Source organism: Postia placenta (genome assembly GCF_002117355.1).
Source record: "Postia placenta MAD-698-R-SB12 unplaced genomic scaffold POSPLAscaffold_25, whole genome shotgun sequence".
In the NCBI taxonomy this organism is placed as follows: domain Eukaryota; kingdom Fungi; phylum Basidiomycota; class Agaricomycetes; order Polyporales; family Adustoporiaceae; genus Rhodonia; species Rhodonia placenta.
Window position 1 is genome coordinate 66237 of NW_020169856.1, and position 24034 is coordinate 90270.

Sequence of the window (24034 nt, forward strand, 5' to 3'; positions counted from 1 at the left end):
GATTGAGACGCGTCTGCGAGCAACACGAACACCTGCGGAGACGTACCTTTGTCAAGTGAGTCGTCTTCTGGAGCGTAGTGATGCTGACAATCTGGTCGATTACGTTCGACAGTGGCGCGTCGGTTCCTGCAGATAGTGATGACCACAGAATGAACCTAGCGGCGGTGGAAACGCTCATGTTGCGCTCGCCGGACTGTCTCGGTGCCTTGGACGTGTTTAGACCTAGGATGAGGTGGCGGTGGTCTTGTTGCCGACATTGATCATGACAGCAACTTGATGTATCATGCGTCGGGGGAAATCTTTTGTCAGGAGGTGCAATGAAACGCGATCTCTGCCGTCGAGGACGGGTTGGCGAGCATGGAAAGCTGCAAGACTGCGTGTGCTCACATCAAGAATGCACCATCGGCGTAGGACATTAGACGGAACACACTGGCACCACCAAACGAATCATTTCTGCTCGATAGTTGTTCGGACACCTGAAGGGATTGACTTTCCGTAGTCTCGAGATGATACGTGATCTCGACGGCCTTTTTCAGCAGCAACGTTGGCAACGCATTCTGTGTCCGCATTCACCTGGAAAATGAAAGACGTTCACTTCCGTATGCGTTCGACACGGCCTGCTCGAATCCACTTCCCTTAGACAACCCTCTCCACTACTCCCATTCCGCCTTCCCTTCCCGCCAACCTATCTGCATCTTCCCAAACACATCCTTGACGAGTCAGAAAGTTTCTACCAGCGCCATGCCCAGGGCTTCCCCAGCACCAATGTGCGCGCCCAGCCGCGTGCTGGCATGGGCAGCGGCACCCGGGTGATCGCGTTTAATAGCAGAAGCTTGACTGTCGCGCCTGCGATAGGCCAGTTCTGCGGAGGGGCGTTGAGCGAATGAGACGGGAAAGGGTCACTGTGAAGAACGGTGTCCACTGAGGAAGGACTGGCACGATCAGTACGATTGCGTCTACATCCGGACAAGTTCATCAGATAGCGTAGCATGCAAAGGATGGCACAGCATTGTGTGCGCTTTGGAACACACTGAGGCATACACCAGCAGGAATCAGCCTTCCGTGTCAAAGTAGAGACGTTCTGAGATCCAGTTCATCATTGAACGTATAAGCGGACGATGCCTAGCGCGATGGGGCTATACGTGACTATCACGGAGCCCCGCACTCTCACAGTCGTGAGCTTGTCGTTCGTGGGCATATATTATTATATGCCTGCACTAATAGCCGCCTCACGCCATCCATCTCCATCTGTCATAGGCGAGTGCTCGCAGGTATAGGCTAACCCACGATGGACTTTGTTGTTGGAAACGTTCAAGAATGAGCGCGTAGGACACGCTGACGCAGGAGTTCCGGACGCCTCCCAGAAACGGGTTCGCGGTGAGAGGAATCTACGGAAGCCCAGGATTGTGGTATGACAGGAGTACTCATCTGGACAGCACGAGTCATGACCTTGTCCTTGAATCTCCTAGAGCACTCTGCCCTGTATATCCTGCAACCCTCGATTATTCCATCTTGCTCGAAGTCTAATAGTACGCTGGTCACGGCGGAGAGCGTGAGATAGTTCGTGAACCAGCGCGTGAGCACGCCACAGCGCCCCGAAGAGAGACGGCAGAATCGACAGTGTTCGACACGAGTGCCTGAGTCGCCGTGGCAAGCCATGGTAAAGACGATGATTGCAGCATGAAGCTGGCTGGCGTGGCCATGTTGACTTGTACGTACAAGGCATGCTCGTATTCGAGCAATGTCGCCTGTGCACATTCAGATCGACTTGAGGGGGCAGAGGTCGACGAACTAGTTATGATTTGCATGATGTCAAGCAGAGCGAGATAAGGCGTGAGAATCATGGGTAAGCCCTATGCTAGGGTTATGTGGTTCGCTTCCTCCGCCACCTCACCGAGCGCACGGTTTCAATTAGCATCAAGCTGTTCTCCTAGCGCATGTGTGCGAAGCTTTAACGCCAGCTATATTCCGACTCGCCACAAAGAAAGACTTATCCCGTAGTGAACACGGTTGCTGCCAGTGGTGTGCGTCGTCGTCCACGACCGAATGGCCGTCCTAGACCCATTTCTTCGTGCGGGATATAATGGATCTCAATACAGTATATGGACGTTCCGGTGCACCGTAGGGCTTGGCATCCACTCACGCATGAGTTGTCACGATTCCTAAGATGTCGTGCGTCTCGACCTCCGATTTCCTCGTTTGCATCCGCCAGGCCGCACGCCGCTCAAGACAGGGATGCATTACTCAGTCTCTTTCCTTCATCTATTCCCAAGGCAGCTCTGGAGTTCGCTACGGACATCGTCAATATGCAGGGGATAATCAGGTACATGTCCTCTCCGCTCTCTAGGCTGACTTCAATTCAAGAGGCGAAGAGGACGAGACAGGCGAAGAGGACGAGACAGGCGAAGAGGACGAGAAAAAAGAGGATTCAGGCAATGACGCAACATATATAGAGAAGTATACGATCGATGGACGGCAACCTCCTTCGTGAGTCACGCACATTCTCAACCCGCAGTAATCTTTCCTTCACTTCCATATGGATTCGTCGCTCACTCCTGCCCGATTGGGAACCAAGAGCACGTTTCCGAAAATGTCGCGACTGCTCAATTTAACCTGTGCCCTTGCTCATGCGTCATGTTGCAGCCTGCGCTCAATAAATGCGACGCTGACCATCTGGATAAGACAGTCCCAGCGTCGCGAGCATGTTCAAGAGAGGGCTGACGGCGGCATGGACCATGCTGCCGAGAAGATTGACCCCGTTCGCAATCTGACATGTTAAGCATGAGAACAAGGGCCTGCGAAGGGTCCCCGGGAGACGGAAAGGCGCTAGGTACTATTCTGCAGTCAAGGACGCGTTAGCGGGTGCATACCGGGTCGTAGCAAGCTGCAGGTCCGTCCCTGCCCATGCTAGGGATTTCGCACGAGCGTATGAACAGTAGACACAGGGACCACCAAGCGGGATGTCTCCGCTTGGCGACTATTCGAAGGCGGATAGTGGCATCATACGCGCGTCGCGAACAAGGAAGCCGCGTTGATGTCAGTGGAGATGTCGACAACGCCTTTTGCGTTTGCGGTAACCAGGAAAGAGGGCCAGACTCCGTGTGCATCCAACAATTGACCCAACGTCCATCAGCACAGTGCTGAGACTCTACCCTTTCCTTCATTCGCCTTCCACCTCGTCTTCGCGTTAGCTCATCTTCACGTCCTAGATACTCCACGTCCCAAACACCTCCCCGACGAGCCGCAAGATCTGGGACAATGGGACGCTCGGGTGATTCTCCGCACGGATGCGCGCGCCAATCAACGCGCTGGGTACTAGCAGCGGTGTAGGCACATTTCGGAGCAACGGCAGAAATATGTCCATTGCGCGCGTGATTTCGCACCGACGGCAGATAGGTTCCGCAGGATGAGTCCGAGTCTCCCGCCTGAAGTGGAGACGTCCTGACAGTTGATTCAGTATTAAAGATATATGTGAGTGCAGATCACTCTGAGCGCGATGAAGCCACGCGTGTCCGCCATGGACGTGACGTCCTCGGGGTTCCGCGCTTTTGGTTCGTCGACACATGTGGTAAAACACCTGCACAGATGACCGTCCTACGTGACAGGCGAGCGCCGCCATCTCTTAAGAATGAGCCCGCAGGGAACACTGGCGTAAACCTTCAAAACGCCTTCCAGAGAGCGGATTCTCGGGTAGAACATTTTATGGGAGTCCGAGATATCATAACGAAAAGGACACTCACATGTATAACGTGATCCATGTCCTTGTGGATTTTCAAGTGCGTTCTGCTATGCATATCTTGCAACCCTTCGTTGATTCCAACTTGTGCTGGATTCAGTAGTCGGCTGACAGCGGTGGCGGTGTGAGGTGGTGTCTGAATCAGTTCGTGAGCCTGTTGAACCCGTCGCAAGGCTCTGCAACATGATGAGTTGGGACACGACAAAAGGGACAGTGTTCTGAACCTCGATGTCAGTGCCTGGTCCGACCCCGATGCCAAAGAACGTCCGTCCCGTCGCCCATTCGTTCCAAGGGCAATCGGGAATGCATCGAAGAGGGAATAGATGATGTCATATATGGTGCTTCCACGACGGACGGGCGCTCGTGCTCTGACTGTGCCTTTTGTAACCTCACTACCTCTCGCGTGAGCGTGATGCTGTGATATGTTCCAGGAGACAGGGAACAAAACAGCAGTTTCTATGTCGGACGCGATGAATGGGACATTAAAGATTCTGCGTCTCTCCACAATGTGGTCGGACACGATGGACCGCGCCGAGAAAAGTCAGACTTGCCTTGAAGTAGTGAGGCAATGCACACGCCGATAACTATGGCAGCAACGTTGGTGAACTGACTGAGCTTCTGGAACGCGACATACAGAATAAATGCGCATGCCATAGTTGATATAATCCTCGCACACATATATTATCCCGGAGACTTCCCTGCGTGGACGCGCTGTATGCTCGTCTACACACCTCGCGAAATGGTTTTTGTAGGCTGCGTCACTTCAATAGCGTAACTCTACGAAGATATTCAGTACAGGTATTGGATGCGACACACGAGAGAAGCCTACCCATACAATACCAGCCTTGCGCAAGAGCAGCCGCAGGTTCTATGCAGTCTTAATGTTTGATCGCATGCTGAGAGTTCCCCGCAGGTCAGCCATTCCGGAAAGCGCTTTGTTGACAAAGTTATATTAAACTCCGTCGCAATCTCTCTTCATGACGCGCTCTTCGCTCAGAGGACGCATACGTTAATTCATGATGCAACCACACTTATACAATTGTTTCTCTGCGTCCTTGTGACAAACGTAATAGGGTGGGTGGCCATCCTTCCCGTTGGCCTCAGATGGGTACGTCGGGCCAGACGTCCAATTGAAGTAGGTCAGTAGGTCAGATACACAGCGGGGAACTGAGCTGTGTTAATGCGCACTGTAGGTACATTCACATGGTGCAGTGTACGATCGTCAAAAAATGCACCGGATAATGTTATCTATGAATGGTCGCACAGGGTCTCAACGCTCGGGATGCAGTCCCCATGCGTGGTCAATCGAGTGAGCTCAAAAACGTATTGACACTGCAAGAATAACCTGGGGTAGGCGTAGCTATGCACTATGAACACACGACACACACGGTAGGCGAGTTCCTCGATACGTATAGCAGTACATGAAAGATGTTCCAATGATTTCATGCATTATAGCGCGGGATGAGAGCAGAGTACCACTGCGCGCCAACCTGTGACAGTGGAACATCTTTTCGAGAGAACGCTGTGGGTATAGGACACTGGAATGCGGGCAGTGACCTGTGAAGTATTGGGAAAGCGTGGATGCAGCGCGAAGTCCATAATGCGGCCCCGAACTCTCTATATGTGGGTACAGCTTTCAAACAGACGGGGGAACGAGCTGGAGAGCCCCAGAATGGCAAATGCGGGAAATATATCCTTGGGTGAAACGCCAGGCGGTCAAAATAATGCGCAGACGGCGCTTCTGAAGGAGAACTAACCACGGTTGCCAGCCTGCTATAGTCGAGAGGAGATACAGATCATCATCCCGCCGTCAGACGCATGTGTAGGCGACACCTGAAGTGATAGAATCATACACGTTCACCGTAGACGTGACGACATCGAGCTTCTGCCCTTCCGTCCTGTTGTAGCTAGGTATGGAGTTCATCGATATCCGTGGTAGGACGTCCAGACGTATGAGCATCCTGCACCATGAAACATTACCGTTCGTCATAGGTGAGCGGTCGTCCCTGTGGGCTGACATGAGTGGGGGACGCGCCAGGCCCGCCGCGGCAATACCAAAACAGCAATCCAGTAGACCTCCCCACGAGCAGAAGTGCAGCACTAGGATTCAACAGAGACACGGAGAGATTCCCAAGATGCAACTGTTTGCCTGGACAGCGCAAGCGATTTGAAGGCTTTCAACTCTTGTGTAAGGCATGGCCATTGAAAAGCACTATCTGAGTCTGTTGTGCACGATGCAGGAGGGGAGGAGCAATAGATTTTTCCGAGAACGCCTGAGCTGGAGTACTCGAGATAGTCGGAGGAGCAAGAAAGACAAAGAGATCACGGAGGTGCTGCAGTGCGAGGCTAGCTGTCGCCATAGATTGACAGCGGTAGAAATCCAAAGCTGCCACAAATGGTGTCTAGTTTAGAGTACGGCGTAGCCGTTCTTGCATCGATTTGTTTCGCCTACAGTAACCAGTAAAACATTCTATCTCGCTTGAGGCCACGCAAGACAGCGCAAGTAGAACGAGGGAGAATGAGCGTCAAGCCTTCATTGGCGCGTAGAGCGCGAGAATTAATAGCCCTAGGCTAGGGTTACACGTTCCTTCCCTACACGTTCGTTCAGCAACACTGTCACGTCGTATGCTTCACGTTCAATTCGAGTCTTGCAGATTCAGACTGCGTGATAATATTACAAGGCCTCAAACAGGTACGATTAAAGACGGATCGTACGCGTCCAAGGTCTCCCGTGGATCACCATAGCCATGTGGTAATGACAGAGGACGACCATATGGCACGCGTCAAATTGGATGTCTGCTTCTGGTAAGCGGCATAGCATCCTCGAACATCAAGGGGTGGCATATCAGATACAGACACCGTGGCTGACGGATCGATAGCCTGAGCAAGACAGGATCAGCAGAAAAGGTACCTACTGTGTCCTCTGCGTCTCGTGGTTCATAACTCAGGTGTGTACATTATCTGTAAAGAGAATCGCTCTGTACGCATATGGGTGCTGAGCTATACTTTGGGCACGAAGACAAAGCGCAAAGGCCGAAGTGCCGGTGCACAATGCGACCTATCTCCCAATCGAAAAGGCATATCAAGGCACGTCGAGACTGTGTTTCCCTTTCCCAGATTGACTGGAATCTGCCATACGCAAAATCTAATACAAATGTTGGACGCGTCACGATATACATCGTCTGTCGTGATCGAGGATTGCGAGCCTGACTCCTCGGATCTGGCGTAAGTAACGGGCGTACTTTGATAACCCGTGTTCAAATGAGCCAACAAGGCTGTGTGCTTCGTTGACTGTCAATCAACGCTATATCAGGAGGTGATTCAGAAACGACACAGTCCGTATCTCCGAGATTCGGTCGTTGTAAATTAGGCAGCAGCGGCCCTATATTTGCAGATTCAGAAGGGACCACTAAATTGCGATCACATGGAAGCAAGAAACCCGTACTTGCGTACAGAAGGTATGTCTATTACCTTGACGGGTCGTGTTGCAGTGTGTCACTCTGGAAATGGCAGAGGGTGCTTCTAGATTGTTTGTCCTCTGGGCACCCGCCTACTGCAGCAAAAAGCATACATTGCATTTGTCCACTGTTGTATAATGCAATGACTTGTCCTTGCCGAGAGGCAGTGGGTGGCGAGTGATTCTAGTACATGCCTCGACGATCGGCTGTGTCTGTAGGGAGCGATTTGATGAAACCATTGATCTCGAAAGCTTCACCCATGAGGGGCACGGTAATGAATCACCACAGCTTTGCGTTGCTGGTGGTGCGGTGAGTGACTATTCGGTGTGGGCAGTGCGTCACCACAGATGCTGATCGAATTTAGTGCTGTATGCATGATTCTATCGATCGAGAGCCCCTGAACGCAGCGCAGGCCCTACTTTGCATCATCCAATCACAAGCTGCGCCACATAGCTTCCACCACCTTTCAACGTACGTCAATCACAGAAATCCGTACCATATATATTCGTTGCTATCTTCTCATTCCTGGCACTTCCTAACCTCCACTTGCAACCATTTAGCAGGAAATGTCAGGAATGCTGTCGGAGCAACAAGCTTATGAAGACGGGCGAGTGGAAATCATTGCAACTACCTAAACTTGTAGGACTAACATCTATGCCATGGTGTAGCTTTCAAATAGATTGCATCGATTATGCATGTGTTGGTCAGTATCTCCGTTATATATCCAATTCTTTAGCGATAAATATCTCTTTAGCTCTCCTCGCCTATTATGTCGTCCTAAACTTGCCACATGATGTACGACATCTGTGGGGACGAAGATCGATTGCAACACTACTCTCTGTCATCAACTGGCTTGCTATCACTGCTTCTATCATTACATACATGCCCTTTCCGAACAATACTACACAGGTATGGATTGTTCAGTATTTAACATGCTGATCTCGTATTGATGCCATGAACTCGAACAGAGGTTGGTCCACTTATATCAGGCTACCATCCATTACAGAATACTCATTCTACAAGATGTGCGTCTTTTAATTATGCCTTCGAAGTGGTATTCCTCGTCAATTCTGCCATATCTCCATGTATGTAATGCAATTCCAGTCTTCCGAGCCATTCTCATTCTGTGCTTGAAGTGGTAGCCGCCCTGCGTGTGCATGCCGTGAGTAGGGGCAACTGGCGCTGGGTATTGCCGGTCTGGCTCATAGGTATGATGTCCGTGAGCATCAACCTAGTCAGTACATGGAGTATAACAAGGTGTTTGCGGCTAATGCAGGCGTATTTCAGTGGGAACTTACTCAAGAGACGTGGCTTTTCGTTCCTCAACATGGATGTACGGGCAGTGCATCTGTCTCTCAAGCCACAACCTATGCGTATGTGGATTTCGATGACCATTTCATGTTTTACACACTGATTAATGTCTACAGGTGTGAGTCGCCTCCTCCCATACGTCGAAATGACCTTGCTGATGTGCCTGCTCCCGGTGTAGTGGTGATCATCACTCGTGGGTCTGTGGTTGTCTCGGACATCCTCGTAGTTGCAGCAACTTGGTACTACATTAGCCATACAAGCTCTATAAGAGAGCAGCTGGTATGTGGTGTGTGGGCTGCAAGACCCAATCTCACGACCGTTATGTTCCGTGATGGTGAGTATCACCCGGAATGTATGACATTATATACTATGATCGCTCACGGTCTGTGATTGCAGGCACTTTGTACTTCATGTAAGTGGGTAATGATGGCTACTTAGAGTACATCACTCATCGCCGCGACAGCACCATCTCGCTACTTAACGTGATTGACCTTGCAATTTGTTTTGTTAATATCAATGTGCGTGATGATCTAAATCATTTTATGGCCCATACTGAGATAGTTATCCTAGATATATGACGGCTTGAGTATGATAAACATGATTTCAGCGTCTGTACATTCTTCACCATCATGGTCTCCGAGATCCGCTGACATATCAACTTTGCATCCTACAGGCTGTCGAGCATACTGGTGTCCCACTTTCTCATCTGCATCCGCGAAGCTGCAGAACGCTCGATCGTCGACTCACAAAACGACTCTGGCACTCATCGATGGCTCTCCAGCATAGAGTTCGCCGCCGACATCGTCAACCCCTCTGCGGGAGATAGCGACGCGGATGCTTTCTTTGATCTCGAAGACGACGTGGATTCAAGAAGCGAAGATAGCACAGTTAATGGGATCAACGATGAAATAGAGTTGCATGAATATGCAACCGCTAATTGTTCCGTCGATGCATTCATGTCCTGATCATGTCCCCACATGCTGTCGCTCATTTTCCATCTCCTCTGACTTTGTTATTTATTGGGCGCTCATTTCCCCCAGTATATTTACCGGTCTCGATGATCAGATACATCTAATATTGCGTGCTGTCCCATTTATATTTACTTTTTGCTCATGAGCAAAGTCCCGAATGTTGGAACAATGGTGCGAACGGCGCGGGGCGCGTTTGTCCACGGGCGTAGCGATGCCCGTAAGGGACAATCGCGTAGCGTGTGTACATCGCGCGCGGTCGTTATATACTACGATAGGGGCCTCCGGCCCCCGGCTACTCGCGCGCCCGAGCTTGCGAGCTCGTTCCTGACCACGCGGGTCAGCGCGTTTCAACACCGAAGTCCTAGTTCAAAGCACATAGCAATTGGCTCACAATCCGAGCTGTCGAAGGAAAGCAATCGCGATATGTTTTCAGCACAACTGTATTGGTCTGCACTCCCGTCAGCCCTCTCGCACAGATGTCGCACTCAGCCAACGTGCTGCTTTGAACCGACTTGGTATATGTGCTATGTTCAGAGCCATCCGATTCAGGTGAGGGAAACAACGATGGTTGTCATATAGAGTACACGCGCATCGGTGTCTGGCAGCTACAACTTTGCTATGTTCTCGTCGCAATGTAATGCGGTGACCAATCGACCGTGTCAACACGCTGCACGTTCGTATTCCCGTATATTTCGCATGCGTTTGGATCCCCTTTCCAGAACGATGGGCAGGCTGCATGTCTTCTCTGTTTAGTCTTCAGTGAGTGGGCGTATCAATATCCACAAGATACGTTGTAAGCGTGACTGCCTGTCCGTTTCAGGATCCTCAAGATGAATCTGGGACGTTATGATGACTGAGGACGCACTAGGTGATGGACGTCATGTGGATCACAGGGGAACAAATAGGGGAGCGGCGGTGAGTGGACGAGTGGTGACGGTGCGCACCTACGAGTTGGACCATCGGAGCACCGCTCGACGCGTGTTTCGTAGGGAGTGAATCCATGGATTAATTGCTTCTCCTAACATATGATACAACGAGAGAGGCAAATAGACATAAGCAATTACAAGGCAGGCTCTTGCACGTTTGCATCCCGCGCATGGCGCTATCGCTCGACACAGACGATGGTTCTCGCGCGCCCATACTAGCCCTGTGTGCCCTGTGCACTGTCACGGAGCTCCCTTACACGTCTCATGACACTCCCATTGCAGACTCGCGGGCTCGATATAGCGCATCGCGATGAGACCGGTCCCACATGCTGCGATTGTTGCACAAGGGACCGGATGCTCTGAGGAGTTCGTCAGCAAAAGCATAGTCTTCGTATGAATGCATACAGGACACGTACTCGATAGCTCCATCGTCCTGATGGCGGAAACCCACTGGAAGTCTTCAAAACAGAATCATACAGGGAAAGACCACGGCATTATGATCAGCCATCGCGTACTAGTAGCGCTCGTGCACGGGTCTCAGCACCCCGAAGGTCGCATTGCTCGAAGTCGCCTTCGCTAACAGTGATGCGCGTCGTAATGATAGGACGTACCACACGGTATTCGTCAGCAGCGTTCTTCCCACCAGCGACTGGCACGTCCTCCCATCACTCCAATGCGCTCACCTTCCGATACCATGGACCTTTGCGATCGCGCTCGACCACGTCCGCATCCGGAGCACGGCGAGTTTGATAGCCCGTATGCCCATCCACCGTACAGCCTCTTGTTGAATGATACAGTTGGACGACTGCATCGAGGTACAAGACATAGACAGTCAGATATATGGCGGAGACAGCGGCTTGACGAGCGCATCGCGCAGGGGGTCGTTCGGAGAAGAACGTATGGGCATTCTGTAGGTAGACTGGTGCAAACATCAGGAACGCGCTAGTTTCCGTCTTCGCTAGGAATGCAGCACCAGTATTCGAGCCAACAGTTTCTGAGATGGAGAGGGTGGATGCGGCGTCTGTAGCAGTGAACCCAGTAAGATGGCAACGCCATATACTGTATGAAACCGAGGAATTAGCCGCGGATCACGAACGCACACATAATACAAATAACTGGACGCATACTTTCGTCAACGGTTTGCCTGAAGCGGTTGCGTTCCTGCCTATCAGCTCGAGACGGTGATTATAATCGAGCTATGTGCCAAGGTCTTGAGCAACCATCAGTGGGTAGGCAAAGATCGAAGAATGTATGTACATCCGATACCCACAATGAACCTACAAGCCATGGACGCCCTCATATATCCATACGGTCTCGGAAGGTGAGCAGATTACCAAACCGAGCTGTCAAATGGGGACGCCCCGGGGAGACGGGTTATATCCCAGCAGCGATGAGGATACAACGCATACGAAAGCAATGATCAAAGCATCCAAGCCACACACGGTTATCGTGAACGCGATGAAGGCTTCTGCAGTCGTGGGCGACTGTTGGTGGTGAGTAGTCGGCCGTGAGCGTGAGTGACAACTCCATGATATGAATTAGTCCCGCGCTTTGCGAACGAGTAGATGCTAATGTGCGGTAACGCGAGTAGGGTGCGTTCAGATGGATGGAAGGAGGCTTGCGGCGACCCGTGGTCATTCGAGAAGAAACGTATAGAATCGAGCTTGTAAACAGAAATGGGGAACATCAAAAAAGCAACAGTGCTCACTCTTGGATCGCGCGAACTGTCTCATTGTCCTTGGCGGCCTCCAAGCATGTCCGGCCCTGCGTCTCCATTAGCACATTATCCCATTTAGCTGTACTGTTGGCAGGCTGAAGGCCAGTGCGAGTGATAGTGAGAGACGCGGCGCGGCAGGTCCTGGACGGCCCGTAGCATTCAGCGATTTGGCATGCCAGAAGGATACGACGATTGCAGTAAGAGATCTAGAGAAGTCGCGAGCATTCTGGAGGCGAAACAGATTGGTGTGCCGTGGGCAGTCGTGCAGAGCTCACTGTCGCCGCCTGCGATGACGCAACGACGAGCCGAGGACTGGGAAAAGGCGCCCTGCAGCTGAGCGTGAGAGCCATGGTGCACAGCTTTACGCTAGGGTCACGCGATCACATTTGTGTCCATCATATTCGATGCGAAATAAGAGACGCTACTCGTAGCAGGTCTCATGTGGATGTCGCATAGTCTGGATCATCCTTGTGCAGCTGATGCTTCTCCAGTCAGTAGCACCTAGGTCAGCCTCATATGGTGGGACGAGGCTTGAAGTTCCGGAATCACAACCTCTCGCTATACAGATCCACGCCGAAGATATCGAGGACGTGCCGTACGCACACCTTTCTTGTCCGATGTGCATATCCCAGGTTAGTCTTCAGAAACATGCGGTGCCCACAGAACGTCCCGATGAGGGAATATCCATGGAGCATAGCCGTCGTCAAGGAGGACGCATCACTTTGGTGAGCAGACTGCCTGATCTTAAACAGGCGGAATAGCAGATGCGCTCGCTCATGTGCTAACCCTTTGAGAACACCATGTCCGGAAGCATTATGTCTAGCAGCAGCCGATTTATGACTGACTTCCCTCCGCATCGGTTATTGAGTTTCACATTTCTAGGATGTCCCTGCAGCGTATATATGGATTGGGCTACTGCGATGAGCTTAAAGGTACCGTCTGAAGGTTGCGTGCACAGGTCGATCTATCTCGCTATGATGAAAGGAGCTTCGAGCCCGGTCATTTCACTGCACGCCCTCTGTATTGACGCACCTCAGATATGTGGAATCAGCGGTATGCGAATTGGACGTTGCCTGTCCGAATTTGGACGCATCCACTTCCTTGCCAGACGGTGTATCGGTGTATCAGATTCGAATCTTTTGTGGGTAATGACTGTTCCTCGAAGACGACAAGCCAACCACGCAAGCACCTGTTTACACTCCGCATCATATTTGGACACTGCCACGATACGGAACAGAAGGTCGCCGTCAACAAATGACCGATACCCTCAGGTGTGATGGGACTCAGTGAGATACTAGCTCGCCGTTTCGTCTCACCTCAATTGCGGTATGCCACCATCCGCACGTTCCCAATATTGTGTGATGATGCGTGTCCCGTTATTACATCCAGCAGCTGAATGATTTCATGAAATGACAGCGGAGGTATTTGAGCTTGTATGGGGGACTTCGTCGTGAGTGCAAAGTTGATCATAACAAAGGGCTTTACTGGGACCACGCACAGAACACACCGGAGAACTCGGCACTCGAAGAGTTATTAAATCGCAATCGCGAAGGAACAAGATGTCCGTCGCGGCATCTTGCGCGCTCCTCCTATGTCTTCTACCTCGGCTTGTCTGTCCACCGCACTTTGTTCGGTCTCGGTCAGTGGGCCGTGTTCCAACGACGTCCTGACGTATCAGCACGACCTACCATTCTCTCAATGTCAACTCGGTCTGTCACAACTCGCGGCTCAGTTGTCTGGGCTCCAACCCGCAGCAGCAAAATCATGACTCGCGCAACTGTTTCCATGATGTGTGCGCATGAGGTGAGCTTCGAATACATTTATTCGAATGTGTCTTGAGGTGATCACAATCGTTGCGAAGCAGACAAGTAGGGACGCGTATACGCACAGGAGTACACCAACAAATGTGTCGATGAGCATCTCCAACCTAAGAAATGCTCTCGTGTGCTCAGGGAGCTGCCCGGAGGTCGTCGCCGTGTCGTCGGTCTGATAGGCGGTCAATCAACGGCGTAAATAGTAGGCTATCATAGCCGCTCATTGATTGCACTGTTTACATGCCCGATCCCCTCAATTGAGAGGCCCCAAATGCGCTGCGGATTCTGCATCCTCCAGTTGAACACAAGCTGCGAAACATGTATCACACTGCTTCGCTCAGATGCAGAAGCCTGTACTCAAGACATATATATAGACCGAGATACCGTGTTTGTCTCATTGTGCGACCTCCTGTCTACTCCAGATCATACCCCTTTCACTCATCGGCCAATGTCGGGGACACCAGCAGGACAGGCCGTTGAAGAGATCCTAGAACACAGGCAAATGAAAGTAATTGCATCTACCGAACTTTGTAGGACTAAATTCCATGCCATGGTGTAGCTTTCAAGACAATTGTGTCGATTATGCATGTGTTGGTCAGTACTGCCGTGACATATCTAATCCTGCGACAATAACCACCCTTTCAGCGCTTCTAATCTATCATGTCGCCCTCAACTTTCCACATGATGTACGACGTCTGAGGGGGCGAAGATCTATTGCCACACTACTCTCTGCCATCAACTGGCTTGCTATCACTGGCACTATCATTACGCTCATGCCCCTTCCGCAGAGTACTACACAGGTAGGCAGCATATATCTCGTGAGGTGTTGATCTCATATTGACGGCGTGCATTCAATTAGAGGTCGGTTCCATCGTATCGGGTTTCCCCTCTTTACGGATTATTTATCCCACAAGATGTGCGTCTTACACCTATGCATATGAGGTGGGATTCTTTGTCAATACTGCGATATTTCCATGTAAGCCACACACACACCCATTCCCCGAGCTCTCCTCATTCTATCTTTGAAGTGGTGGCCGCTCTGCGTGTACATGCTCTGAGCGGACGCAACTGGCGCTGGGTATTCCCGGTCTGGCTCCTTGGTATGGTGCCCGTTAGCACTAACACAGTCAGTATGTTGAGTATGAGAAGATGTCTACGGTTAACGCAGGAGTGTCATAGTGGCGCCTGACCCAAGAGACATTGGTTGTCATTCCTCAACTTGGGTGTACACCCAGTATGTCGATGTCCGAAGCAGTATTTAACATGTATGTGAATTGCATTGTTTTTGCTCGTAAACACTGGTTCATGTTTACAGGAGTGCGTTTCTCCTTCCTGTATGTCTAGATGTAATTGCTGATATCCCTACTCCTGATATAGTGGATATCATCACTCGTGCATCTGTGGTCATCTCGGACATCCTCGTAGTTGCAGCAACCTGGTACTACATTAGCCGTACAAGCTCTGTGAGAACAGAGCTAGTACGTGATATGTGGACTGCAAGGCCCAATCTCACAACTGTCATGTTCCGAGATGGTGAGTACTAGCTTTAATGTGCGGTAATGCAATATACTGCAGCAGCTCACAATCCGTGATCACAGGTACCTTGTACTTCCTGTAAGCAAGATAGTATGTCTTCCTGGAAGATGACATTCATTCCATGTGCAGAATCATCTCGCTGCTCAACCTTGGCGACCTCATCATGACCATTATCACTGTTAGTAGTGTGCGTGTTCGTGGACATGTAATTGATTGCCCATACTAAAGCAGTTGCCATAGTCTTTTTACACAGTGGATATAACAAGTTTGATTCCGGCGTGCGTGAAACCTCACGTGTCGTAGATGGAGGTATCTACTGACAGATTCAAATCTTGCATGTTATAGGATGTCAAGTATTCTCATCTCCCGCTTTCTCATCTGCATCCGCGAGGCTGCAGAACGCTCAACACGAGCATTCGGCTCCCAATCTCTATCCTTCATCGATTCGCAAGGCAGCCCTTCCCCACAACCCTGGCTCTCTAGTGTAGAGTTTGCTTCAGACATCGCCAACCACTCTGCAGAGGATGGTCTTGCGGATGCTTTCCCCGATCTCGACAACAACGACGACAACTTGGACTCAGGAGCCGAAGAAGAAGCACAGATAGCCGAAGATGAGAATGGGATTGAGATGGACGAGTACGCGTCAGGTGGACAGCAATCTCCTCTGATGTGAGGCACGCACATTGCGATATACTCCAACCATGCAGTTCATATCTATTTTGCTTCGCTTCTATATTTATTGTATTCGTTTCCTTCCGATGGTCGATCAGTTCCGATGATTCTATATTGATATATTGGGACAATGTTCTATTTATTTAGAGTCTTTGCAATCTAAGCTGCGATGGAAAAGCTGTGGAAACATGCCTCGGCACGTCCTTCGAACACAAACTGCTCATATGAAATTGGCATGCTCTGAGGTATGCAATATAGGAAAGGGAATAAGCGTGGTCGAACGTGCGGTCCGTGCGCTAAGGCTGTGGATGGCGAGTCCCACCATTCGTCCTATTTACGGGCTCACGCCGCTCGTTAAATGACATTTGATGCATCGCTCCCATTTCCTTGGCCCTGCCGCTCTAGTAGATGCGTGAGGGGGTCAAGACGAGTCCTCCCATCGATAAGGGTCCTGACACGGTGAGAGAACCCTCCTTTTGTCACGATTTTTTATCAATGATGCTTTCTGCCTGCGTTGAGTTCGAGTGCATCTCCGCTCCTCAGTGTTGCAGCACACGCGCGTACGCTTATGCCAACCATCTGCCCCTCACGCGAACGCAATCGAAGTATTAGCCTGACCAAGTTTTTGAACGTGTCAGCGACATAAATCAGGTACATCGTTATGGACGTGAGCTACTACGAGGAGTACTGTTGGCTCGACTCGAAAGCGACAAGTGTTTTGGACAAGTGTGGTGTTCAGGAAGAAATGTCGGCACCGAGCTGTCCAGTCCCTGTATACGAGACCATGATATCATTATCAAGTACAACATATGGTCGTGCGATGGATTACCGGATGGTGACACCGCTTGGGTCTTCTTACTAGAACTTGTCCACGGGAAACACCAACAACTGCGGAGACGTACATTGGATGTGTTGGTTGTTTTTACGAACACAGCAATGCTGTCCCTCTAGTTAATTACGCTTGATAGAAACGCATCGGCATCAATAGTGGTATTCATGCGAGCGAGTACATCGTAACAGTCACAGAACGAACCACCCAGCGGTGTGCACGCCTATGTTGAGCTCGTCGGACTGCCCCGGCATTGTTGGAAGTGTTCAAGCCGAAGATAGCGGTGACTTCCGCCTTATCATCAAGGACATTGAGAATGAATGCGACCTGACGTCATATGCGTCGGGAATAATCCTGGTAAGGAGATGCAAATGAGGTAGACTGAATGTTGTTAAGGACGCGTTGACGATCACATACGGGGTCGTGAAAAAACCTGTACGACTGCATGCTTACATCAGGAATGTGCTACCGATGTAGGACGTTAAAAACATACTGGAACCACCAGAGTCATCTCTGCCCGACCACCTGTCGGAGACGGGAAGGAAGTAAAATTCTGCGTTGCTGAAATGATACGTTCTCCCAACGGCCGTGTTCAACGTTTACAATGTCTCCTATGTCCGCGTTTACCTGAAAAAGACCTGATGCTCCCTTTCGCGCGCTCCTCAACGGGGCCTGCTAGGATCTACTTCTCTTAGACATCCGCTTTCCACTACTCCCATTCCGTCCTCCCTTCCCGTCAACCTATCTGCACCTCCCCAAACACCTCCGTGACAAATAAGAGTGTTTCGAGCAGCGCCATGCTCAGGGTCGTCTCAGAACCAATGTGCGCTGCCGGCTGCATGCTAGGCATGGGCAGCGGCGCAGGGGTGGTCGCCTTTGTAAGCAGAAGCTTGACTGCCGCGCCTGTCGTAGACAGGTTCTGCAGGGTGACATCAAGCGAATGGGACCGAGGAAAACGACGGAGGGTCACAGAGAAGAACGTGCATCAGATAGCGTGGCACGCAAAGGGCAGCATCGTGAGCGCTCTGGTTCTTAGTACAGCATACATCAGCGAAGATCGGCTTTGCGTATGAAAGGAGAGACGTTCTGAAAACCAGTTTGGTATTGAACGTATAAGCGGACGATGCATCGTGCTACGCGTGTCTATCACGAAGCTCCGCGCTCTTGCAATCATGAGCTTGTAGTCCGTGGACATATATAAGAAGACGTCTGCACTAATGATCAACCCACGCTATTCATCATCTCCACTCGCCATAGGTGAATGCTCGCCGGTAATAGGCTAGCCCCAAGATGGGCTTCGTTGTTCAAGGATGAGCGCGCAGGTCACGCTAACGCAGAAGTTCAGAAATCCTCCCAAAGATGAATTCGCAGTGAGAAGGTTCTACAGAAGCCCATGATTGTCAAAATGACGGGAGTACTCATCTGAACAGCGTGAGCCATATCTTTTTTTTGGAAGTCTCTCAATGACTGCCGATTCCGCGTCATGCCAGTCGCCGTCGCCGTATGTTGACTTGATGCTGTACGACGCATGGTCGTATGCGAGCAGGATGTTCATTTTTTGAAAAGGAGCAGCGCCAACTAGGCGTGAGAATCATGACCAAGCCCTACGCTAGGGTTACGCTGCACGACGCGTTTACCCAGTTTGGGACCAGGCTCCTTCCCGCCGCTGTGGGAGTTATAGGGGACTTCATCCGAATAGCGTACTCAATGTTTTATCTTGTGTAACCGAGAATAGAAGTCTTGCCACAGATCATGTGGCATCCCATCACGTGCATATCATGTGACATCCCATTTGAACCTTAATCCCCTATAACTCCCTACAGCGGCTGGCACAAAACATCTACAAATAGCGGAGGACCGGCGCCGCACCTCCCATATGAGGCAGGATTGATTCCCGGAAATGATAATTGACATCCAAACATTTCAATTTCGTCAATTGAGGTCATCGCAACCCCCATGAGTGAATGTAACAACGACGCGCAGAAAGCCCATTGTTCGCAACACTTTGCGTCTTAGAAGCAACATTGTCAGTGCAAAAGTCGAAAACCTGGATCGCAGATGCATAGAGAGTGCTGAAGTGCCAGCCAGGCCAAGGATGGGTTATTCAATGAAGGGATGTTGCATGAGGCCTTCACCAGTCAGAAGGACGAAAATCAACCTCGGCAGGGATGCGCGCATCTGTGTCAAAGTCAGGTATAAAATTTTATCAGAGGGGTGAAGGCCATGGTCACAAAGTTGCACGGAGGACGACGAGACTCGACACTGGGACACATAAACGCTACTGTAATACACGGGACCATAACGATTATGTAATGATGGGCCAGTATCCTGCCTTCCTAATCTAGGTGACATGCGCCGCTCCTCCGCTGTTTGTAGATGTTTTGTGCCAGCCGCTGTAGGGAGTTATGGGGGTTTAAGGTTGGGATTCGGAGCTTGATCTTGCCTCGGATGTAGCCGGATTGTGGCGCAAGTGTGGCGGATGGGTTTGCAGGACTTAGCTTGCGTCAAATTTGTCGGATTGAGCCCCTATAACTCCCACAGCGGCGGGAAGGAGCCTGGTTTGGGACCACCTCTCGATGGACTTCTGCGCGTCCGATTGCGCCGAGTGTTAGGTATGACATTGGTGGATGTCTTTTGGATTTTCGCTCCATTTCCGTACCGAACCAAGCTCATGCTCTCAGCACCGAGAGCGTGTAAAACAGGACCGCCGTCTTTTTGCATCAAGTCGGCTTTGCGGATTAAAAGCAAGGGAGCTGGGACTCGAATATTGCACTCGTCTCTCGCCAATTAGCTCAACATTTTCGACATTGAAGATATATTTGCATCAAATTTGTGACCTTGCGCCGAGAGCAGTTTTGTTATTGATATGAGGTGACGCTCAGAAACGCGCGACCCCCTGGGCAGGCATGGCACTACAACGAGGTTGCGGAATGCGCATTTTCACTGTCAAGGACGTCCGTGCGGCTCCAAGCCTTCGAGATGGGAGCGAAGAACAGCTTAAAGGTCAAAATTCCGGCGCACAACTCCCGCTGTCAAGAATGCACATCGGGGTCCGTTGACACGGCGCTTCGCATATCCCGTGTCGACTCAGGTACAGTATTAGGGGAGCGAAAGACAATCACTCACTGCACCGCCAGATGCGCTGTCACCAAACTTGAATCTGTTGCAAGTAACAACTGTGCCTCGAAGATCATACACAGGTGAGTTAGCAAGGCTGTACGTTCTGTGATCATTGTTCAGACACTCATCGAGCATGAACCTGCGAGCACTGCGGCCCGCCCTCTGCCCATTCAGAACGCTCTGTCATTGTGATCGAATGATCGACATCCAGATTGCGATAGGAAGCGGTGAGTCGGTGGTTCGTCTATGTGGCTCGAACCGATTATTACGGTATGTACGTGATATACCGTCACGTCACAAGCGTACGCCTCGGGCCGTGCCTATTGCAGGCTCGCCTGTTCGACACATTTCGCGGCTTGATGATTACGGTACCAGTTCCGCGTTATGTGGTCAGCGCGTGGAGAATCGAGTGTACTCCAGAGAAGGACTTGTCAACGCTCGCAGGCATATCTATGCACCCCGCACGTCGTACCTCTCTGGGAACGTCTTTGCCCAGAGCAACGTGTCCTGTATTATAAACACAGCATTCGTCAGCGATGTCCGCTCGCATCTCCCCGTACGGTCTTAGAAGGTGAACGAATTACCAGACCCGGGACGCTCCAAGGAAGGATGATAGCGCGAAGTATCCCACGTGGGGATACTTTCGGCTGTGTGCAAGTGGACTTGCGGCGACCATTCATGAAGGAACTCATACCAAAGGAAAGAGACTCTACAGGGGGAGAGGGAGCATGATACAGACAAGAGCGCACACCTTTTGATAGCGCGAACCGTCTCCTTGCCCTTGCCAGCCTCCAAGCATGCCCGGTTCTGTGCGTCCATGAGCACGTCGTCCTAGTTCTAAAAAGGAACTGAAGTCCAGTGCGAGGGGACCCTGAGAGACGCAAAGTGACCACTCCTGAGCATCGTGGACGACTTGCAGTGTTCAGTGATTTGACACGGACGCGGGAAGGGAAGGGCAATTGCGTCCGGCTGAGAGTGCCTGAACTGCAGTGAGAAATCCAGAAAAGCGAGGTACGTTCACTGCGCGATAGACTGCTATAGAAAGGACTGCTGTGCCGAGCTTGCTGTCGCCATCCATGCACTTGCGGCCCATCTTCACAAGGAGCACATATACCCGAGAGGACGGCATGATTGAGGACGTTTGCTCAGTAACGCGCCAGTGGTGAATAGAGCAGACGAATCCATAGGGCAAAGAAGGAGCTGATTTGATGTTAGAGTGTACAGTTCGTCGAGCCAGAGCAGTTCACGTTCAATGAGACGCAAGCCACAGGGCGGGCTCATTCAAGAATACAAGCTGGACGTCGACGTGTATGAAATGCGGAGGCTTCTGTGCATAGCCCTATTTTAGGGCTTCATAGGCGCTTATTCGAAGTACTCTGCCGAGCGACCGAAGCGTGCCGAGGTCGTCAGCAGTTGGAGTCGGAGGATGACCATGTACATCCCAAAGCCGAGCGCCGCAGCCAGTAGCTTGACGCGCTCGAAGCGTGCCTCAATGTGACGTTTCAGACCGTCCGGTACCCACTGAGTAAGGTCGACGGGGAACGCAAACAATTTCCTGCCCTATATCAACATCACACTTGCAAACTACGTCGTGTTAATCTTCGGGATACTTATACGTAACTGGTAGTAGCTCTCAAGAGGGAATGTGACCTTGCGCTACCAGCGAAAGCTTGGATTACGCCATCAAATTCTTTGATGGTTCGATGACCTCTCATATTCCTCCTCCTTCGCATACAGCGTGTGTGTGTCTGCTAAACGCGCAAATCTACCGTCCGTCGCGATTTCACGAGCATGCCAGAGTGGCTATACTCTTTGCGGATGCGCTGTAGACTGACATCTCGCTCGCCTACGCACCTCGGCTATTGCAAGCTGTGTCCCTTTAGTAGCCGAGTTCTACGAAGGAATCAGTTCAGGTATCGAAGGCAAAATGAGAGAGGAACCCGCATTTACAATGCAACACTTGCATAGCGGCAGCCGCGGGTTGCATGCAGTTCAGACAATCAATCACAGTTGAGTGTTCCCCGCAACGAAGGCCGTTCCGGAGAGCGCCTCATTGACAGAACTATATCAAGCACCGTGGCAAACCCTCTCCACAACATTCTTCGGCATAATGCGCTCTTCGCTCAGTAGAGTACATGTGTTTTCCAGTGCGACTGTATTCATACAATGGTCTCGTCCTCCTTGACGCCGTGCATACATACGGTCACGCATGGACAATGTGCTAGCAAGTCTAGCGAGCGTAAGAAGATTCCGCGACCTTCCTCCGCGGGGCCTCATGTACGGGCGCCTTGCCGGAAGAGTCGTCAAGGGACCAAGATCCGAATATCATATATGCGGCGTGAATGCGGGCAGCGGTATGAGCAAGCATTGCGGACCTGCATTTGGGGGTGAAAGCGAGGGAGGACCGTACCACCGCCATAAATGCACCTAAGCTAGATGAATACGTCAAATATTGATATTCGAAAGTGGCCCTGCTGCGTTTGAAGCACTCACCATATGAGTCTCACGAAAGGGTGGAACATGCATGGACGACTGGGTGGTAAAATAGCTATGCGCCATGAGGAAGTCTGTGCTAGCAAGCGAGTTCTTCAACACTCGTCCCAGTGGATCGCGAGTATGTTAATCAGTTAATGTTATAGCAGCGCGAGATAGCACAAAACGTGCGCCGTTGATCACACGTGATGAAGCCATGCGCGTGCACCGTAGATGTTATAACCTCGAGCTTTCGGTATCTGTGGTGAGTGAGCAATTGATTGTGTAGGCTGACTGAGAGAGGGACACACCATGTTGGCCGCGATCGTATCACAATGAAGGACCGGGAGGTCTCCGCATAAGCAGACTTGCAGGATTGAAATTCCAAGGAGGCTCGAGGAATTTCGACGGATGAGAGCGCTCACTTGGATAGCGCAAACGTCTTCTTTGCGCTTGAAGGTCTCCGAGCATAGCCTGCCCAGTGTGTAGGGCATTTGTATCTGAAGGCACTGCTCAAGCCCGTTGGACGCGTCGAGATATTCAGCGGTATAAAAAGAGGACAAAAGGAATAGCATTAGATTCACGTCTAAGCTGCAGTACCCGGAAAACTAGAGAAGTGAGAAAGACGAACATACCATGTGAAACTGCAGCGCGAAGCTAGCCATTGCTATAAATTACAACGGGAGAGATTCGACAGGGGCCATCTGATTTAAAGTACAACTTCCCCATGCTTGAATCATCGTGCTCCGCCTACAGTAGAACGTCCTATCTTGATTGAGGCCATGCAAGACAGAGAGGCGTGCAGAGCAAGTAGAACGAGGGAGGTTGAGAGCCTTCCTTCATTAGCGCGTCGAACATGAGACAAACAGCTTTAGGTTAGGGTTAGATAGGCGTTTATGACATTCCTCACATGTTCGTTCAGAAACATCGTCACGTCGTAGGCTTCTACGTTCATTCCAAGTCTTGCAGCATGCATCTTCAGACCGTATCATAAGGCCTTGAGGTTCTCATGCTTGAGTAGATATGAACTATACGTGTCCTGCTTGGGTCCAAGGTCTCCCACGGATCGTATCCCATCACCCGGCATATCACGCATATGCACAAATAGAGGCAAGCAACGCGCATCCTGTGCCTCGGACGCGTCGCGCTAAAATGTTGGATGCCATCCTGAGCGAGAGGTCTTCATCTCGATGCTTTAGAAAACATCTCCCTGTCTGCTTGGACCATATCATGTACCAATGGCTTGCTATCTAATGTAATCGCATGTCTCATATTGTGTTATCTGTCGACCAGCAAGCTGCATGACCGGTAGCGCGAGGGTGCTCGAGAGGTATGTGCCTAGGTCTGAGGTCTTCACAACAAGGGTGTAAACGAATAAACGATAGCACGGCGACTGGGAAGCGAGATACTCAAGAGCAAGCACATGTAGGCGCAAACTCAAGCGCGCCGCACGACAGGTGCGATCAGAATAT

General features: G+C 51.0%; 6 protein-coding genes across 6 annotated transcripts; 4 read left to right on the forward strand and 2 right to left on the reverse strand.

Annotated features, from left to right (window-relative positions):
- Positions 1-2167: 2167 nt before the first annotated feature.
- POSPLADRAFT_1160729 (hypothetical protein) lies at positions 2168-2779 on the forward strand (the record flags this gene model as incomplete). The annotated part of the gene is made up of 3 exons (XM_024487585.1): positions 2168-2323; positions 2348-2487; positions 2644-2779. The coding sequence occupies 3 exons, from the start codon at positions 2168-2170 to the stop codon at positions 2777-2779; spliced, it is 432 nt and encodes a 143-aa protein (XP_024332997.1).
- A 4463-nt stretch (positions 2780-7242) lies between these two features.
- On the forward strand, positions 7243-9470 carry POSPLADRAFT_1160737 (hypothetical protein; the record flags this gene model as incomplete). Its single annotated transcript, XM_024487588.1, has 11 exons — positions 7243-7265; positions 7413-7503; positions 7559-7665; positions 7758-7897; positions 7949-8117; positions 8299-8356; positions 8434-8567; positions 8622-8623; positions 8684-8839; positions 8902-8917; positions 9179-9470. The coding sequence occupies 11 exons, from the start codon at positions 7243-7245 to the stop codon at positions 9468-9470; spliced, it is 1188 nt and encodes a 395-aa protein (XP_024332998.1).
- A 1172-nt stretch (positions 9471-10642) lies between these two features.
- POSPLADRAFT_1050865 (hypothetical protein) lies at positions 10643-12469 on the reverse strand (the record flags this gene model as incomplete). The annotated part of the gene is made up of 5 exons (XM_024480084.1): positions 10643-10789; positions 10819-10860; positions 11086-11461; positions 12111-12214; positions 12395-12469. The coding sequence occupies 5 exons, from the start codon at positions 12467-12469 to the stop codon at positions 10643-10645; spliced, it is 744 nt and encodes a 247-aa protein (XP_024332999.1).
- Positions 12470-14381: 1912 nt separating this feature from the next.
- POSPLADRAFT_1160655 (hypothetical protein) lies at positions 14382-16142 on the forward strand (the record flags this gene model as incomplete). The annotated part of the gene is made up of 7 exons (XM_024487576.1): positions 14382-14441; positions 14533-14758; positions 15311-15466; positions 15532-15547; positions 15599-15656; positions 15710-15747; positions 15815-16142. The coding sequence occupies 7 exons, from the start codon at positions 14382-14384 to the stop codon at positions 16140-16142; spliced, it is 882 nt and encodes a 293-aa protein (XP_024333000.1).
- A 2291-nt stretch (positions 16143-18433) lies between these two features.
- On the forward strand, positions 18434-20665 carry POSPLADRAFT_1050866 (hypothetical protein; the record flags this gene model as incomplete). The annotated part of the gene is made up of 5 exons (XM_024480085.1): positions 18434-18519; positions 19853-20170; positions 20211-20317; positions 20420-20520; positions 20615-20665. The coding sequence occupies 5 exons, from the start codon at positions 18434-18436 to the stop codon at positions 20663-20665; spliced, it is 663 nt and encodes a 220-aa protein (XP_024333001.1).
- Positions 20655-23227, reverse strand: POSPLADRAFT_1050867 (hypothetical protein; the record flags this gene model as incomplete). Its single annotated transcript, XM_024480086.1, has 8 exons — positions 20655-20799; positions 20842-20897; positions 21106-21290; positions 21479-21650; positions 21945-21983; positions 22584-22676; positions 22874-23170; positions 23198-23227. The coding sequence occupies 8 exons, from the start codon at positions 23225-23227 to the stop codon at positions 20655-20657; spliced, it is 1017 nt and encodes a 338-aa protein (XP_024333002.1).
- Between the last annotated feature and the right edge of the window lie 807 nt (positions 23228-24034).